Below are 18613 nucleotides of genomic sequence, written 5' to 3' on the forward strand. Positions count from 1 at the left end.
TAAACAAACGCTCAAAACAAGCTGATCATGTAGGATTTTCCAATTTTTTGCTACCACTGAATTTATGTCAGGCTGAGGCTTTGTAAGCTTATGGCTGTTACCACTTAAATAAGAGGGTACTCGTGTTAATGAACCACTGCTAAAATAATGCAATATAATACATTTTGTGTCCACGAACGCACAGGCTTTTACATTATCCTTTGAATTTACCGGAGTAGAGTCGTACGTTTTTGTAATTAAAACGTGGGGACTACTGTAGTCAAGGTGGACTTAACCTGTCTGCCGCAGCACTGACATTTAAAGCACTCTGACGTGACACACATCTTATTTCATTCAAGTAGATTGCGGATGTGACGTCGGCGGATAGGTTTGATTGTAGTCACCGAAGCACACCGACTTAAACCCATACTGAGAAATCTGAGTGCTGCATTTGGTTCGGGTGCTATTGTACTTTATAATTATTGTGTAGTTTGGTTATCTGTGCTGTCAAGCGTTTAATTGTCGTATTTGGTTAGATACTGATGCGCAGAAATGTCATATTAAACGTTTAAGCTCCACCAGCGGTGCGCGCCGGCGCTTTGAACGCGCGCTTCTAATGAGTCACCCGTCCACCAGCATGTATGGGAAGGGAGGGAGGGGGCGCTTTTTTTTCTTTTTTTCTTCTTTCAAGTGGGCGGGGGCTTTTAGAGAGGCGTTGCCGCACACACCGACTCTGGCAGAATTATATACCCGCAGTCCTCCACGCATTTTCATACATTGCGCATTTTGCAGCAGAGAACAGTCGTTCAGTACCCAGAGCGCGACACGTTTGAAGAAATAAAGTCTAAGCCATGGCCAACTACATTCACGTACCCGACGAGGCTCCCGCTGTGCCCAAAATAGACGTGACCGTTGACGAGAGCGACTACAGAACCGGTGCGTTGAAGCTGATGAAGGAGCTGAGACCCAATTGGAAGCCGTCCGAGGTCAAAGTGAAGGTGCCATTTTATTTTTATTTTTAACATTTTACCACCAGGGTGCTTTATTACACACGTTGGTATGCGCAGTATGTACTCATCGTCGTGTTTAACGGGCCTTTTGAAATGCTAAAAGTGAGCTAGCAAGGTGTAACTCCTCCAGCTAGCCGCAGTCAACGTAAATTAATTCATACTGCTAATGTCTCACGAAGCTGGATATTATAGTGACACTACAGGGGGGCGAAACGGGCATTAATTGAATTTATATCACAGGAAAAATGACATTCAAATACGTTCTCCTTGAATCCTGTTCCAGGAGATACTGCGCTAGTTATTCATTTATTTATTTATATGTTTTTTTTTTTCTGCGTTAATGTGCCTCCGCTGATGCGTCATCTCCGGCCGTGACCAAACTGTGGGAGTCTCTCGTTTCTTTTCGCTCACCGTGCGAACTTACCCACCCAAACATGCTCGTCTGTGTCACCTGACTCGCTTTTTCAGCTGCATGGACGAAAAAAAAAAAAAAAAAAAAATCTTGAGAGGTGGTTATGTAATGAGGTCTTTGTCGCCTCAATTACTCAGTAGAAAACTGGAATACTTGAAGAGTTTTTGATATTCTCAGGGAGGATCTGAAGATACTCTGAGATATAAACTAGAGGTTAAGGCTGTTTTTAAATTTCCGGAAAAACCACAGACGCCAAATATATGACTTCTTGCAATTTGCATAATTGACTTGTGCTGATCTTGTGCGTGCTGACTGATTTGCCAAAGTCAAACAGGTTTGGTTTGCATTAACCTATATAAACTGCACAGTGAGACATGCACGCACTGTCCATGATGCTTTATTTTCCTGTAGCTGTATCCGTAGGCGTGGCTCTGCTTGGTAAACACGGAGGGGATGAAAGGTAGTCACATGCCTATATATTCGTGAATAAGAGCAAAGTGGGAACTCAGCGAATGCCAGACATTGCCTCCTCCTGCAAAATAAAATTCCTCACAGTCCTGCCATTCTCAGTCGATCCCAGACAAAGTGAACAATTAGGACTGGTATGTTGGAAACTGCCCACGCTCTCCCCACCCAACAGGGACACCAGTCGCCACGCACCAGAGATAGTTCACCTTAAATCAGCGAAACAGCCAAACACAACATTGTCATTGGTGGATTCATTCTTCTGCCCTCGCTTTCCCTCCACTTTGCCAGAAACTGACTCCTCTCGGAGCTTACGTAATCCTCAATACAATGTAGTTACTCACTACTTAAATAGCATCATGCGGATGGTCCCACTGTCGTCTAACCGCGGGCGTTAAGCTAGATTAATAAACCGCAAGACAATTTCACCTGCTCTTTCCTCCGTCTCCGCAGTTTTTCACAGATGGAATCACCAATAAGCTACTCGGCTGCTACGTGGGCGCGGTCATGCAGGACGTGGTCCTCGTGCGCATTTACGGTAACAAGACGGAACTGTTGGTCGACCGGGAAAATGAGGTGAAAAGTTTCCGAGTGCTACAAGCGCACCGCTGTGCCCCGCGCCTTTACTGCACCTTCAACAACGGCCTGTGCTATGAGTTTCTGCAAGGGACTGCCCTGGAGCCAGAGCACATTCGCAGCCAGCCTGTTTTCAGGTAAAAAGCAGAATTAGTGGAAAATGTTTTCAAAGCCTGAGATTTTAAAACAGGGGTTGAGCTTAATGTTTTTATTCTGATTAGTTTTAACCTCGGTTGGCAAAGTTTTGCTTTCTGACAAGAAGATGTATTCTAATTTATTTTTTTTTGCCTTTATCTACACTGGAATTGTTATCTGCAACCCTTTTGCATATTCCTCTTTGCTGACCTCATTTTCTACCTCTACGTTGCAGGCTCATTGCCAGGCAGCTGGCCAAGTACCATGCCATCCACGCCCATAATGGCTGGGTACCCCAGTCTGACCTGTGGCTGAAGATGGGCAAGTATTTTGCTCTCATCCCCAAGTACTTTGAGGACCCTGAGCAGAATGCCAGGTGAGGCCACAGCAGCTCAGAGTTACAGAAGTCGCAAAATGACTGGAAATTTCTGGTGAACTGTGGAAGTTTCCCTGAACACAATTTAAATGCTATGTAATGCAACAAAACTAGTTTAGTTCCACTTTTACAGTCTGTGAGAGTAAAAACAAGCTTTTCAAAAGTCAAAGAGGATTATAGCAATGTTAACCCTTTAAACAGGGCTTGTCTCGTGATGACCTGCTTATTTTAATAACCACTTATTATAGCGGTAAAAAACAACAACTTCCAGCTATTCTTGAATTCATTAGGAACCAGAGGAAATATACATTGAGAACACAGTTAAAGGATTTCAGTCAGATTTGAGGAATTTGAGGAATTTTCCTTAAAAATATCTGGACATATGATCTCATACCCATCTGATCAATGAGTTGTGATCCATCCAGTCACATGTGCAGTGGCACAACATGAATGTGTATTATCTCCTGCACTTGTGCCACGTGTCTGAGGAGTTACATAATCGCTGTAGGTTTACATTACTGCTTTGACATTCCTAAGAGATGACATAATACAGTTCGTCTTTAGGCGGTGGAACTTAAGTGTAAAAAGTAGTTTATTCTCAGAATTAAGTTAGAGCTCCTGATCATCGTAGCTCCCTCTATTAAGTCTGGGTTGTTTGAAAGTTGCTTTGGCAGTGCCCGCAGCCTTTGTGTGTGTTGGCATCCAAATGAAACCAAACCAAACATTGACTTTGTAGGCCATTGATTTCAATGGAGGTCAACCAAACATTAACAGTTAAAAAGAACAGCTGATAAATACTTAAGAAAGATTGCGAAAGCAACAGATTCCCATGGGTCATGTCTATTGAAGTCAAAATCAAACACAGAGGTGGGTTTGTGTTGTACAGTCTTTGTATCTGATCTCATGCTGCAAATGACCCAAAAAAATGAAGTTAACTGAATGAAGCAGAGAGAGGAAGGCAGTTTGATTATTAGGCCTTTTGAATAAATATGAATAGTAGAAAATGGACTAAATCTGGGCGTGTTGGCGCTATTGTAACAGTACAATGTAATCTAACAGATATTCATGGTAATCACTTACGATCAGAACAGAAAACGTTGTTGTATTTCCAGTAGTCAGTTACAAGCTGGGTCTTATGACAGTGGGCGTGTAGGAGCACTTACTATTTGTTTACTTCTCTTCTAAAGCTCTTTATTTTCTGTTCCTGTTTTAATTGCTACCACCATTTCTGACGCTTTCAGGGTTCCCATACTGACTTATCCACCTTTAATACAATAATAATAGGGTTTATACTCTAATTCCCTCTCAGTTCTCTCACACTTAAAGTCTCAGTTTTTAACTCTCTGCCCTGTCTCCAGGTTGAACATGGAGGTTCCCAGCCCACGGTGCCTCCGAGAAGAACTGGTGTGGCTCCAGCAGAACTTGTCATTGCTGGGCTCCCCCGTAGTTCTCTGCCACAACGACCTCCTGTGCAAAAACATCATCTATAACCCGAAGGGAGGTGAGTATGAACTGCACAAGTGCAGTCCCTGACATTACCGTGTGACTGAATTGTGTTGTAGTGTGATCGGCATTGATCCCCATGCTCAGGTAGGATTGCATTACCTGGACATCCTCAACCCTAGTCACATGCTTCACTCATTGTGTTTGCATTGGGCTGCAAGCGTAGAATTAGAACGGTCAGACAAGACATTCCAGTTGTCTGGATTTTCTCTTCATTGAATCCTTGATTTGACCAAGATATATTAAAACACAGTCACAGATTTTGATGTAGCAGAAATTTAAATCCTGACTATTGTGTTGTTCATAAACGAGTGAAGCCTTTACTAATTTGGATTTGTTTTTCCTTTAAAATTTGTCTGATCTGTCGTTCTAATTCTGTGCTAAGAACTAAGAATGTAAATGTTATCAGCTAGAACATTACATACCACATACAAAGTCAGTTGTATTGGTGCTGTAGCAATGTTGCCTTTTTTTGATGGTATGAGTATGAAGCAGCCTTTCCTCGGGGCTTACTTGCTTTGAGCAGCTGTAATTGTACTGGCCCACGAGGCTAGTCAGTGAACTGATTGTCTTTGTAGCAGATGAATGGTATTACAACTAGATAAAAAAAAAAAAGAATTGCAAATGGGGAAGTAGGTTACTTCTTTTTAATGTATGTGGGAGGCGGGTGGGGGTGTTTAAGGGCGGGTTTAAGAGCTGTCAGCCCCCTCGTCAGTTTGCGACGAGGGGCGAGGCCCTTCTCACAGCTCCTTGTGTCTAGCCTTTCTCCCCTAGGAAGGACAGCTGAGGCTGTGGCTGCCCTGCGCCACCTTACCCTGGGGAGGCAATGGAGAGAGACAAACCTCACGCACAGTCGGCTCTGAGGGCCCCTCGCATAGTCTGCCCACTGCTCAGGCTAAACGGGATGTGTTCATGTCAGCAGTAGGAGCCACGTACCTACATACCCCCTCCAGCGCTATTCAGTCGTCAATTGTCTCTCTGACATGTTATTGCTAGTTTACATACTGAACCGGTTATTACATAACCGGCCGTGCATCGTAATGTAAAGCTGCGCCCCCATGTTTCTCTGTATTTTACAGTTCTTAATGTCAAAGCAGCAAAAATGATCATCAGGAAGATTTGACAGATATGCTCAAAACCGCCACTGGATTGATTCAGCGAACAAGTTTATTCATCCGTGCCATAGAACTCCATTGTTGTCATTGCACTAGTGCATCAATATGTATTAATTCATAGCCAGAAATAAAACACATACACAGCGTACAAGTGCAATGCACAGCTGTTTGTAGTTTTAATAAAAGAATACCCTGGTCAAACTTTTATTTTTTTAAAAAAAAAAAGGAATTCGTTTTGTGCTGAGGAGCACAGAAACGTTAGACCTTATTAGTGACAGTTTAACTCGAGGTTAGTGGTTGTTTTTCATGGGAATAATTGACTCGGATGATGCAGAGTATTGTCAATCTTGTCCCTTAAAGCAGAATGAGGGAGAGCGTTTTGCCAGAGCAAACAAATAATTTCCAAGTACTCGCTGTGGAGTCGGTGTCTCCACCTGCAGAATCTTATTTGAATGTGTGGTTCTGCATTTCAAAGACGCATTCAGCATGGAGGCTAAAAGCCAGCGTGAAACAACCCTCGGCTTCTGCACAGGGACCTAAAAGTCCATGCAGGAAATCTGAGCATCTCTGCAAACTTCAAAGCCACGTTTCAGGCTGCAGCGAGCAACATGTTAGAGCCTGAGGTTATCGGTGCTTCAATTTAAGGCAGATTAAAACCTACAATAGTTAAGACATGTACCTTATCCCTTACGTCTATTGTTTCACTTATGTTTTAACCACGCAAACACAACTAAACTGCACCTACAAGACACAATCACAATGGCTCCACAATGGAGTCTATGGCACTACACCTCCGGGCCATAACTATTGTATTTCTGATCACGCCCACTCAGGTCGCCTCAACCATCCTCGTAGTGAATTCCGTTGCTATCTTGCACTACACTTAACCGACCTTTGTTGAGCTGGCATGAAAAGAAACCGAATAGCTTCCACACTGCTTCCTGTCTCTGCAGTTCAGCTGTAGTTAGTGAGTTGAAACCACCAGTCTGCCACTGACAGAGACGGCACCACTTCCTGTATTCATGAAACCATAAACAGCAGAGGTGGAAGCCCTGCCAGTTTTTGTGTGTAATTTTTTTTTTCAAAATTTAAAATGCACTTTCCGCAAGATCTGTATTACTTCTTTTTCTTTTGTCTCCCCTTCCTTTGTTTCTCAGCCTCAATAACAGCCAGGTTGTTTCCCTGTCCCTCTACCTTAACTGTGGTGTTTATATGTAAAGAGGAAAAAAAAAAAAAAGCATTTCACTTGGTCTCAAGGGCCAAAAAAATGCATGGCTCAGCAGCCAAAAGGAAGGCTCCTAAAGATTCTGTCATTTGCAGAAGCAGCAGAACTGTCACGCTATTGGATTCGCCGCTGGCCAATAGGAAGGGAGCATTGGAGGGGAGTGTTGCGAGAAGGGAAGCGGGGTGGTACGGGGAGTGGGAGTCTGGCAGCAGAGTCTGACGTTTCGACACTGTGCGTGAGGGGAAAGAGTGGAGAAAAGACAAATGTGTCCGTGAGAGAGCGAGCATGTGTGAAAGATGTTTGCCCCAACCTTTTCATCTGCTGCACAGGGGGGCTATAGCCACTGCCTGGAGGTGTTCAGTTGTGTCCCGCTAGGACCCACACGCCGGCTGGTAACCCACCTCAAAGTGTCTTTCTCTGTAGTCCAGCACCACCTCAAGAACTGTTCTGTATGCTAGGGCAAAGAAATTAGCCAAGGTCACAAAAAATCATTTTAATTAAATTTTTTTATTTTTATTTTTTCAATTTTTTAATTTTTTTTAAATTTTTTTTGTCAGTCTAACTGGGCCCGTGAAAGTAAGGGTTTGTATTTTGAGATCGACCACTTCTTGACTGAATGCTTCCCTCTTTGCTCATTGCCGATGCTGACGCCTCATATTAGCCGCCTATAAATGCACTGGGACAGCAACACATTTTAAGGTGCTGACCTCATATTTTAAAAAAAAAAAAAAAAATAATAAAAGAAAGAACGTGATAATTTGACAAATGTACTGACGATGCTGATGTCGATCTGGGTCGACATCAGTTTTATAAACTTCTCAAGACTACAGGCTTCTAAAATTAGTGTCAATAAACTTTTGTGCATCATCAGGTGCATTGTTTTCTGGAAGCAAACAAAGTCCTAAGATGTTGTGATTGTGTTTCTGTGCATTTGCTTTGGCAGCTCCTCCCTTTACCTCACTACCTTTGTTTCCTTTTCTTTTTTTTTTTTTTCCTCATGTCTTTAAAACATAACTCTTGACAGGGGGCCATTTTTCCTTCATTCTGTGCATGTATCCAAAACAAACATTCCCCGACAGCCAGCCCTGATCCTTTTTTTCCTCTCTTTTTTTCCACTGGCCTTCTGTGTGTGTTCCTTCTGTTGTATCACTCTTGCACATTTTCATCTCTGCAAATGAGTCATAGTTGTGTGTGTGTGCTTGTTTCTTGGAAAAAAAAAAAAAAAGACTGATAACTCATGTTTTATAACTGATAACGTACTCTTAAGGTTTCTCCATGAAGATGTGCAAGTCATCCGCCTGTTCTCTTTTCTATCACTGCTCTTGTAGTTCTTAGCTGTAGATTAAAAGTACAGATCCGTCCTCTTGTTAACTACAGAGGGACTGTTGACTCTGACGTATCTCTAAATGTGCATGTCTTCTCTATTTTATATAATCTTTCCGTCTTCCTTCCCACTCTGTTTCCCTCAAAATGCAAACTCTTACTCCTTGCCCCCATAATATCTGGTTAAATAATCCAACCAATCCAATCAGATGTAAAGAAAGTTAGGGTATGAAATTAAAAAGAGTTATCAAAGGGAAACAACATAATCATTTTATGCATGCTTCCTGTGTCTCTTGTCTAAACAATCCTGCTTCTATTTCCAGATAATGTAAAGTTCATTGACTACGAGTATGCTGGGTACAATTACCAAGCCTACGACATTGGGAACCACTTCAATGAGTTTGCTGGTATGTATAATTTGTAAAACAAAATCATTCTAATAGAAACAATCCTGCACTAAGTCAGTGCTCCGTGAAGTGATGGTGTTCAGAACTGGTTTCAAATGAGAGAGAGAGCTGTGATTCCATTGCATTCATTTTGGACGCTGTGATTTGTGGTGCTTTTTATTCATATTGTGTAGCACTGATATGTTTCTATTATTTTGACTCTACCTCATTTTAATCAGTGGGCTAATTCAGACCAGTTTAGCATCACCACCTTTGCAATGTTGTCTGAACATTCATGAAACTAAGACTGTTATAAGAAAATACATACATTTTCACTAATGGTCCTAGTGAACTGGAATATAAAACTGCAAAAAGCATGCTTTGTATTTGTGCATTTATAGCTCTGTTACAGGATACATGCTCACTGTCTGTTTGTTGTGTTTAGGCCTGAATGAAGTGGACTATAGCCACTACCCAGAACGATCCTTTCAGCTTCAGTGGCTCCGCTCCTACCTGGAAGCCTATAAGGAGCACAAAGGCCAGGACAGCGCAGTCACTGATACGGAGGTGGAGATTCTCTATGTCCAAGTCAACCAGTTTGCCCTGGTAAGTATGTTCAGGCTAAATTATGAACTATAATTATTTTATGGGGAAGCCTGTCTGCCCCCGGTAGCTCTTTATGGTCCTGTTTTCACATAGATGTTCAGATCAGATGTTTCTTATTATAACTCAGTAGGTTCAGAGTTAATAATTTTATATATATATATATATATATATATATTAGGCACATTTTAAATAAACTTCACTGTTGACTGATATCAACACGTGGGAGCTCAGGGCTACAGAAAACCTTTTATCTGAATTAATTGGGTAATGATCGTCATTTATTCATCGTCATTTGTTCCCCATGTAGGTTATGGTTTTATTTTTGAGTGATGACGTGCGACCGTATCACAAGTCTGCTCGATTGCTGCTGATGAGTATTTGTTGAAGATAGCAGTGTAACAATCAGTCACAATGTTCACCCACATGTGTTTTCTTTGACTGAATGTTCCTTAAAGGGTGGTGAAGGCTGATAGGAAACAGTAATTAATAAACATAATAAGAACTTAATCTGTTCACCGTGACGTGATTAGACTGTGGCCTATCATCAAGGACATAAATAGCTTTTATTAGTTAGTTCTTCCTGTGTAACCACGTAGCCATTAGCAGTAAAGACTATTGATATTAGTCGGTGGCGGAGTTCATTAAAGTCTCTCTGAGTAGATTTTCCATGCCGCCTGATTCTGTGTCGGCAAACACAGGTGACGAGTGACGTCTGTTACACAGAAAACGGAGCAATGTGGGCCATAAACCACACTACCGGCTCTGAATACAACAGAAACATGTTTATGATTGGTTCACTGATGCGGCCACCGTATGTGAGGCACATTTAATGACGACCTGCAACCTTAGTGAGACCGCACGCCTTCCCCTGAGTCCGCTTTGTTTACTGTCAAGAGGAAAAGAGGGCAGCGTGGAGGATGGGCAAGTGGAGCAATTGTGTTTCTGTGTCAGCTATTTGTTGTTGTTGCCACAGGGCAGCTGCTGGCTTTGTGTGTGCTTGAGAGAACTGTGTTTGGATAATTAGAAATGACATTTACTTCCAGAGTGCATGCTAATCCTCTCTCCTCTGTTTTCTAGGCATCTCATTTCTTCTGGGGTCTCTGGGCTCTGATTCAAGCAAAATTCTCCACCATCGACTTCGACTTCCTGGGGTAAGGTGCCATCTTGAAATAAACTTGGAGCGCACTTCGCTACGAGCTATTGTATTTTGCTTTTCCCAGCAGATTTCGGTAATTTAATCGTATGTTTAAGAACAGAATGTTAAGCATCCAGATAGATTATATCTGTAATACAAACAGTCTGATATTTCTGGCCTGGCATCCATCTAATTTCCACGTCGCGTACATTTTAATCTTATCGCTGACGCTGCCGCTCTGTGTGTCTCTGCTCTCAGATATGCTGTCCTGCGCTTCAACCAGTACTTCAAGATGAAACCAGAGGCGACCGCGCTGAACTTACCCAAATAAAGCCCCCACCTCCTCATCTCCTCTTCCTCCTGCTCTTTCTCTCATCCAACCTGCTCTGCGCCTCGCGCGACGTCCGCAGAGCGCCCTCTAGAGGTTTGTGTAGAGAAGAGCCAAACTGAGTCCTGTTCAGTTCCCACCGGTCCCCTCTAACGTCCCGAGGACTGAGTGGACCACAATCCTATCCATCATCTGTAGACACATGTGTAAAAAACCAGGATGTAGCTCAAATTTGTGGTATGGCAGCGTGCGAAGGACAGATTCAAGACCTGTTAATGTGAAGTCCACCTGGCCCTAAGTTATTACGGTCAGTTATTATTCTAACATCTGCTTCGATGTCCGCATGATATTAGCATTTCCAAGCAGCTCTTCCGATAGCTCAGATCACTTTAATACAGAGCTGGAATGTCGCCTCATTCACAGCGAATACATAGCAACCACCAACGTGTGTGGTGGCCCGAACACTAATCCCATCGCCTGGAGACGCCTTCCTCATATTCACATTTATGGGGCAAACATTCGGGAGCCGCCCCAAGTTAAAGACCAAATTTACAATGACATCAAAGTAATACAAAGCCTACTTTGTTTACTGAGGAAGCAAGACGGGGGGAATAAAGGAAGCAAACTCGAATGTGAAAAGGCCAGTGCTTGTCCCGTAATCTCATGTGACACAAGCCACACCGCTCTACACTTGTGGCTTGTCTTGTGACTGTTTTTTTTTTTTTTTTTTTTCAGTTATTCTCACCAAACATGCATCCGTGGTGCACCAGAACAGCCGTGTAGGCATTACCGCTGCATGTTTGGGCGAGGACTTCTGTGTTTTGGCGTATGAAGGAAGGGAGATGTCGTTTACTTCAAATCCTCTCCCTTGAGTGAAACGGTTGATTATCACTGAAAAAACTGTTTGATTTAAGGAAGATTTTCACTGTTATGTAAGTTGTGTGATGATATTGTCATAACTGGGGACAAACATGAATCTCACTGTAATCTGAGCATTCCACGTTCATAACGCTAGACAGGAAATTAGTTTCAGCTCACATTCTAAGTCAATTTTAGGGATTTCTTTCACTGTGACGTCGCCTGTAAACCTCGCTGTTCTAGACAAGACCAAACCATTATATCATCTCGTTCAGAATCCTCTTAAATATTACAAAACACTGCTGTTCAGCCCCGATGAACTAAGGACTGACTGTTTTTGTTCATTCACAAAATGTGTTACAAAGTGCGATATGGCCTTGTTGACTCTCAGACTGATGAGCAGTCGTCTTTTTAAGCACAGAAACAAGGGTCCGTGGAAAAGTGAGAAGAACAAGAGACACAGGTCATCAGCTCGGTTGAGTTAGACGGTTAGATGATAAAAATCTAATGATAGTCAGTCGTTAGTGGGACCTAAGGAGAAGAGCTGCTGGAGAGAAAGCTCTCGCAGTAACCGCTCTTGATATTCATCTTGATGTTAAATATAAATGCTTTAAAAAGGAGACTTAGGAAACCTTTTTAAAAACTAAAACTTCCCTTTGTTATGTAACACCAAAGTGCTGACTTTTTTTTTTTTTTCTTGTACGTTGTGCACACTGTATTGTTTTGTAGCACAAAGACAGTTCATATAGCAATTATATAGGCTTAGAAAGAGTAAACATTTTTATACTTATTTAAATGGAAATGTTAAGGCTGAGGTCTTTGAGAGCGTAAGCACGTTTGCTGAATAATGTTAAGTTCAGGAAGAGGACTTAAGTTTCACCTTCCTGAGAAATTTAAGCAAACATCACATGTGAAATGTGGTACAACTTTTTTTTTTTTTTTTTTTTTTCTTGTTTACTACAAAATACTCGTTTGCATTTTTTGCAACTAGAACCATACTGACAACAGTGGTGTGAAGTAGTAAAGTTTGGAGGTAAGGCCTATTACTCTCATGTCTATAATTTAGTGTTGCGAGTCTTTCATGTGGGTGAAGAGAGAGGGAGGCAGGTCTTGAAATATTGGCCTAACACCTTTTACAGAAATATGTACTTGATCCGAAATGGTTTTTATTAAGTTGTCGGTTTGAGTTGTGCTGGAGGAAAATTTGAAGGAGTGTGGAAGATTTTGTTTTTGCACAGTTAGTCGTCCGTCAGACTAGGTTTACACACAACAAATCAATTTGACTTCCACTCATGAATAATCAAATAAATTAATTCAAATGTGAAAAAAAAACAAAAAAAAACGTTCTGGTACAATATTTAATCGAGGCTTTATTAACCATACACCTGGAACGCATTAGTGCATTTTCACTGTTTATCAAAGGTCACCCCAGTACTGCTTATATCACTCCATTACTGAAATGTTTTGGTATTTAAGATTGTTTTAAAGAACTGTCTGTCCATAAATCTCTGGCCACTGTAGCATATGTTTATATGTACAGCATACAATTGTAATAATATCTTTGCTTGTTCTCATATGTGAATTAATGTACATAGAGGGAGTTATTTTATTTTTTTGTTTTCTAAGAAGTGCATTAAAGTGAATTATTGCCTGGTGTAAGAGGTGAAACTGGAAAAAAAAATGTGAATACGCTTTGAGAAATAAAGTCTATTTACGCTTATGTGTGTTTAATATTCTCTCAAGTTGTGCACATAAAATTAGTTGTTGTTCATTGGTGATAATTTACAGAAGTACCTTAAAACTGTAACTACCCATTTAGATTTAGTTCAGCTAAGTGAAACAGCGCCCCCCTGTGGCTACTGGTCCTACATTACCTTGAATGACTGAAGTATCGATATTTTGATTTGAGAATTAGTTTTAGAGCATAAAGACCTGGTATCAAGTATATTTCAGTATCAGTCCGCACATAACTAATGTTGGGTAGTTTGTTTTCCAGAATTGCTAAGGGCACAGTATCACCAGTCATGTTTGGTAAGATGATTTAACTAGTAGCAATGGAGACAGGAGAGCTCCTTCTGTCAACAAACGTCAAGACAATCACTAAGGACAGTGGGACACGACTGCATGACCTGGACACTCCATAAAAGAAAGATTCTGAAGTAAGAACATGCGAGTCCCTCTTCACCTCTTGTTAGCCGGTTTTACAGACAATATTAAATGTCACCATTGGCTGTGAGAAAGTCTTTGTGCTGTTTTGGATCTACGGTGGCCAAATAATGTAACTTAGACGAACTGATACGAAATAAAAAGCGCTGCGCACACAGACAAACAAATTTTGTAAACTATATATTTGCATTGATACTTCTTAATGATAGTTTTGTTGTTTAGTATTGAGATTTAAGTTTTTAGAATTGCGATCTACACTTGCATATGCATGTATTTTATGCTAACAAAATACACATGAAACATGTAAGTCATTAATAACGTATTTTAAAAAATCTTTGTCAACAGAATATAACATTGCGAATCTCAAATTGTTGGTAGGTAAAATGATTTGCTGCAGCCAGCACTGTGGTTTAAATGGGGTCCGTCAAACCAGTTATTCTTATATTTAAAGGCACCATAAAATTTACTGTTAAGTTGCTTTGTGTTTTAGGAGATCACCGCCTCTATAATATTCCCATCGGAATCAGCTGACAAAGCACAGAGAAACACAGTATTTATAAGACGTAAGAGAGCCTGTACCAGAGATGACCACAAGATGGAGACACAACCCACAGAAAGACATTATTACTCTCGTAGGTCCCCAAACCTGGAAGAGATCTCACCACAGGGAACAAAAATAATCCTATTCAGCATTTATTATGTGTGATATTAACGCTTATTAACATAGATTTCTATATTTAAAATAAAAGCTGCTCATTAATATGCCTTGTATTTGAATATTCAAAGAAAAATACTCAATATTTGAAGAAAACACCGCATGGAAATAGGCTTAGGTTGATAAGCTCTGGGCCAGTTTCCCTTTGTGGAAGACCAGATTTGGTTATACACCCACATTTGATTATATGTTTAAAAAAGAAAAAAAAAAAAAACATATAAGACAAGGTGATATGATTTTAATTCAAAATGTGATTATTTGAATATAAGATGGGATTCTGTGATGTGTAGATTTGTCTCTGTTAAATGGTAAATAAGAAGTGTAAAAACTGGCAGGCTTTATTAGTTCAAATGTTTACAGTAACCAAAGGGTTAAATTAGAAACCCATTCATGCCTCAACACCCCAAAACCAAACAAGTAATTTCTAACCATTCTCGAGAAGCAAATCAGGCCTGCCTTTCGTCTCCCTAATGTGAGCACTGTCTTATACAGTCGAACAATTACAACAGTGCATTATCCAACTCGCTGACTGTAATTCAATTAACTTCCTCCCCCTGGCTTCATCCACCCAGATAATACACACATTAATTAACAACAGAATCCAATATCGCCTGTTCTGCGCCTCCACTTATTTTCATTTCCCATAAAAAGGTCACAGCAGGCACTTCCAAGTGAAGACAATTAGTGTAAGTGTGTAGTAATGGATTACACTTGTATATCACCAGGGCCCGGAGTGTGCGACAGGGAGCCGCGAAGTAAGCCCGTTGGTCGTCAGAGAGGCTACGGCCCGGGAGAAGAACAGTGCTGACGCAGCTCTGAGGCGCAACCATCAGAGGTGTCTGTTTACCAAAACTCATGATGTGACATCTCAGCAACGTTTCGGGCAGGACAGACACTTCGGTTGTTTAACCAGACTGAGATAATCTGAATCTAATAATCTGATCTCGAATTTCCTTTTCGATTTAAAAGCACTGAGTCCTGTTATAGAGACAAGGCACTAAGGAGTGTGCTCTCAGTGTGTGCCAGACACACATTTATGGGGCTGTGTTCCAATGCAATCCAATCCAATTTATTTATAAAGCACAATTTTAAATAAACTCAAAGGTCTCCAAAGTGCTGTACAGGAAATTAGACACCATAAAAGCATAATCTAAGCAGCATATTCAAAGATATCACTTTTAAACTCTAATTTGTAAAGCTTGAATCGATAAATGTACAGTTTGTTTTATATTTAAAACCAAATACTAAAATGTTTATTTATTAATGGGGTCTGGCAGCAGTGATCTAGCGGATCCTTCTGGCCTGCGGCTTTCAAGCACTGAAGTATATGGTAAGTCAGCAATCAATACTAAAAGTGCGTTAAATCACCAACAACCATTGCATAAAAACTACACCTGTTTTCTTGGTCTCACCAACCTGCCCAGTCTTCACTGCCTCTTGCAGTTTCTTCTTGCCACTGTTGCCTTCAGGTTTTGCTCTGGTGGTTTCAGCTCGGTTCTTGTGAAGCATCTTAAAACAATTTATACTGTTATTCACACTATATAAATAAAATTAAATTGAAAATTGAATTATACCAAATCTATTATTGGTTATTGGGTCTGATACTGTGCTCATAGACTTGTACACTGTCTGATCATGAATGCAACAGCTTGATACCAGTTTAGGGGAGAATGTGGTTTTATAAAATGAACCTCCTGAGACCCTGCGTCCTCATATGGGGACATCAAATTTTATGTTTGTGGCAGCTAATTCTGCTTCATTTAAACCTATCCTCAAAACTAGATACTAGTCAGTGTAAAAACATAATAGTGAGCGTTTAAGTGAATTCGTTCTACAGACAATCGTGACTAAAGTGCAAAAATGTGCAAAACCTTATCAAACTGTACAGTTGAAACTTGTTTATTTATGCTTATTAACTTTTCTAGTGTAATATGACACGCAAATTCTATAAAACTTTAAGTTTGCTAATTATGAAATGCTTCTTCATTATTTGCAATTCTGTCTTTGCCCAGCCATGTTAAGTTTTACAATTTGTTACATATTGATGACTTTATTGTATTATGCAATGAAATAATCCTTAAGTCCACATATGAGGAAATATTTTTTTCCAAAAACTTCTTCTTGTTTAAAGACAATGCTTAGTTTTATATGTCTTAGGTCCTGATAATCCCAACTACCTTGGAGAAATGAAAAACATACAAAATACATGCAAATAAAAGGTGTCAGGAGGTTAAACCAATATTACGCACAGGGCAGATTACTGTCACCTACAGCACATTTAAACCGGTTTGGCAACCGCCAATAAACCCGTGGCAGTAGACACCTTTGCAGGTGAGGTGAACACCATGGCTTTAAGACATGATGCAGTATACATAATGGTGGCTGATGCTGTTTTAAGAGTGAGAGTATGCTCTTACAAGTACATGAGCTGAATGTTATTGCATATCATGTTATTATGAAGTACTGTTATTAACATGCCATGTTGACTAGGGGTGGGTATTGACAAGGACTTGACGATACGATACGTATCACGATACGATACATTATTGCGATATTATGATATTGCGATATATTGCAACGTTCTAGTTCACTGAGAAATTTTAAATGCAGCTTAAAATACATGTTGTATATATGTACATCAGGTGACAGTGATAATTCAGTGGACAAATTGTGTCAAAAAATAATAATAATCCAAATGATCTATTTCCAATTTATTGCACTTGTACAGAAAAAGTGGTGGTGGAGGTGTGGAAGTTGTTCCCAAAACATGACTTTTTCTTTTAAAATAATATTAAAACACTCAAAATCGATATTGTATCAGAAGAAAAAATATCACGATATATATTGCTATATCGATATTTTTTCCCACCCCTAATATCGACAGCTACCTAAATATAACTACCAGTGCTTGGCCTGACAAAAAGTTGTATCAGGACACAGGACCACGGCCCTGTGAACTGAAAGTGCATGGTTTACACATGAAAACAAGAGGGAGGTCTGTGTTTCACCTTTACTCCGCGTTATTGAAGATTCCTAAAATGCCACAGGAGAGAAAAGAAAAAACACAGACGCACACAATCGCGCGTAAATGCATTCCACTATTTAAAACAGAGAGGAGCAGAGAGCGAAATGGAACAATGGCAGGGTGCTGAGGGGAGGGGTGGGGTCAGGGCAGTCTTAGTCATCCCCATTCAAGACGGCAACCTAATTACCAGAGGAGAGGGAAACAGTAATTAGCAACGAGTCTCACCTCGTTAATCACAAAAGGCTCCGTCGCTCTATTTATATCTGATTAATGGCTTGCTTAAGCACGGCAAGATATTTATGTTTCTGTTAATTGTGTGCAGCTTGTATCCTCTCAGCTTGCTCCGGCATGCTCGCACCCCCAGCTGACACGCACAATGATATGCACACAGACACACCTCCACTACACCTACCTCATCTCATTACGTTCTCATTACTACTTACTGTCTTGCTCAAACAGTCAAAGCTGCTAAAAGACTGTAATTTGTCTCATACCTGATACGTCTCTTAGTCATAATTAGCCTTTTGACTTGGATGCTTTGCCTACGGTTCCCACAACTAAGGCAAGGGAAAACCTGTAATTTTGCACCTTTTTAGTTCTTGTTGCGGATGTTTTGATGACCCACTGTGATCTTAACAACACTTAAGTGTAAGGAGAAGTACAATACGATGTGAAGACTGTAAGGACAAAGCGATGCTGGAGAGGTTTGAAGTACCGGTGTTGCTCGTCTTGCTTTTAATAACAACAAGAGAAGACGGAACAAAAAAGGAGCAATTTAACTTTTAAAAAAAGTGGGGAGTGACCCTAGGGCTAAATTTCGACTCATCTGGTGCAAACAAAAGTAAAATCCTTAAATCCCCTGAGAAAAAATCCTGTGGTGTAATATAGAAAGCGTGATTCCACAACAAGATAGACACTTTGCGAGAGTGGGTTCATAGTGGCAGAGTTGGGTGATCATGAGGGATGTGACACACCAAGCCAACAATCTGCTGTTTTCTGGTGTTTGGCTGTCTGTAAGAGTCTGCCGCCTTAGTTATTCAGATGCGTCCCACACCACTGGCACTAGTCACGTTGAGAGCTGAGAAAAACACAGAAGTAAAAAAAAAGTGGACAAAAACGAAAAAGTTTGATAGAGCAAACAGAAGGATCTCCTCATTTGCACATGTTTATATAATCTGAACTTTCGTATCCACAAACTAAACCAACCGATCAGCGTGCCGTAGAAGAACACTGCCCGTAAGTCTTCCTAGCTTCCTAGTCCTCCACCAAACAGTG

General features: G+C 40.7%; 1 protein-coding gene across 1 annotated transcript; it reads left to right on the plus strand.

Moving 5' to 3' along the window:
* Nucleotides 1–673: 673 nt before the first annotated feature.
* Nucleotides 674–13152, plus strand: etnk1 (ethanolamine kinase 1). The gene is made up of 8 exons (XM_047574763.1): nucleotides 674–977; nucleotides 2320–2579; nucleotides 2813–2953; nucleotides 4312–4454; nucleotides 8443–8526; nucleotides 8951–9111; nucleotides 10189–10262; nucleotides 10505–13152. The coding sequence occupies exons 1-8, from the start codon at nucleotides 831–833 to the stop codon at nucleotides 10575–10577; spliced, it is 1083 nt and encodes a 360-aa protein (XP_047430719.1). The 5' UTR covers nucleotides 674–830; the 3' UTR covers nucleotides 10578–13152.
* The last annotated feature ends 5461 nt before the right edge of the window (nucleotides 13153–18613 follow it).

The sequence above is a fragment of the Mugil cephalus genome, chromosome 22 (genome assembly GCF_022458985.1).
Source record: "Mugil cephalus isolate CIBA_MC_2020 chromosome 22, CIBA_Mcephalus_1.1, whole genome shotgun sequence".
Classification (NCBI taxonomy): domain Eukaryota; kingdom Metazoa; phylum Chordata; class Actinopteri; order Mugiliformes; family Mugilidae; genus Mugil; species Mugil cephalus.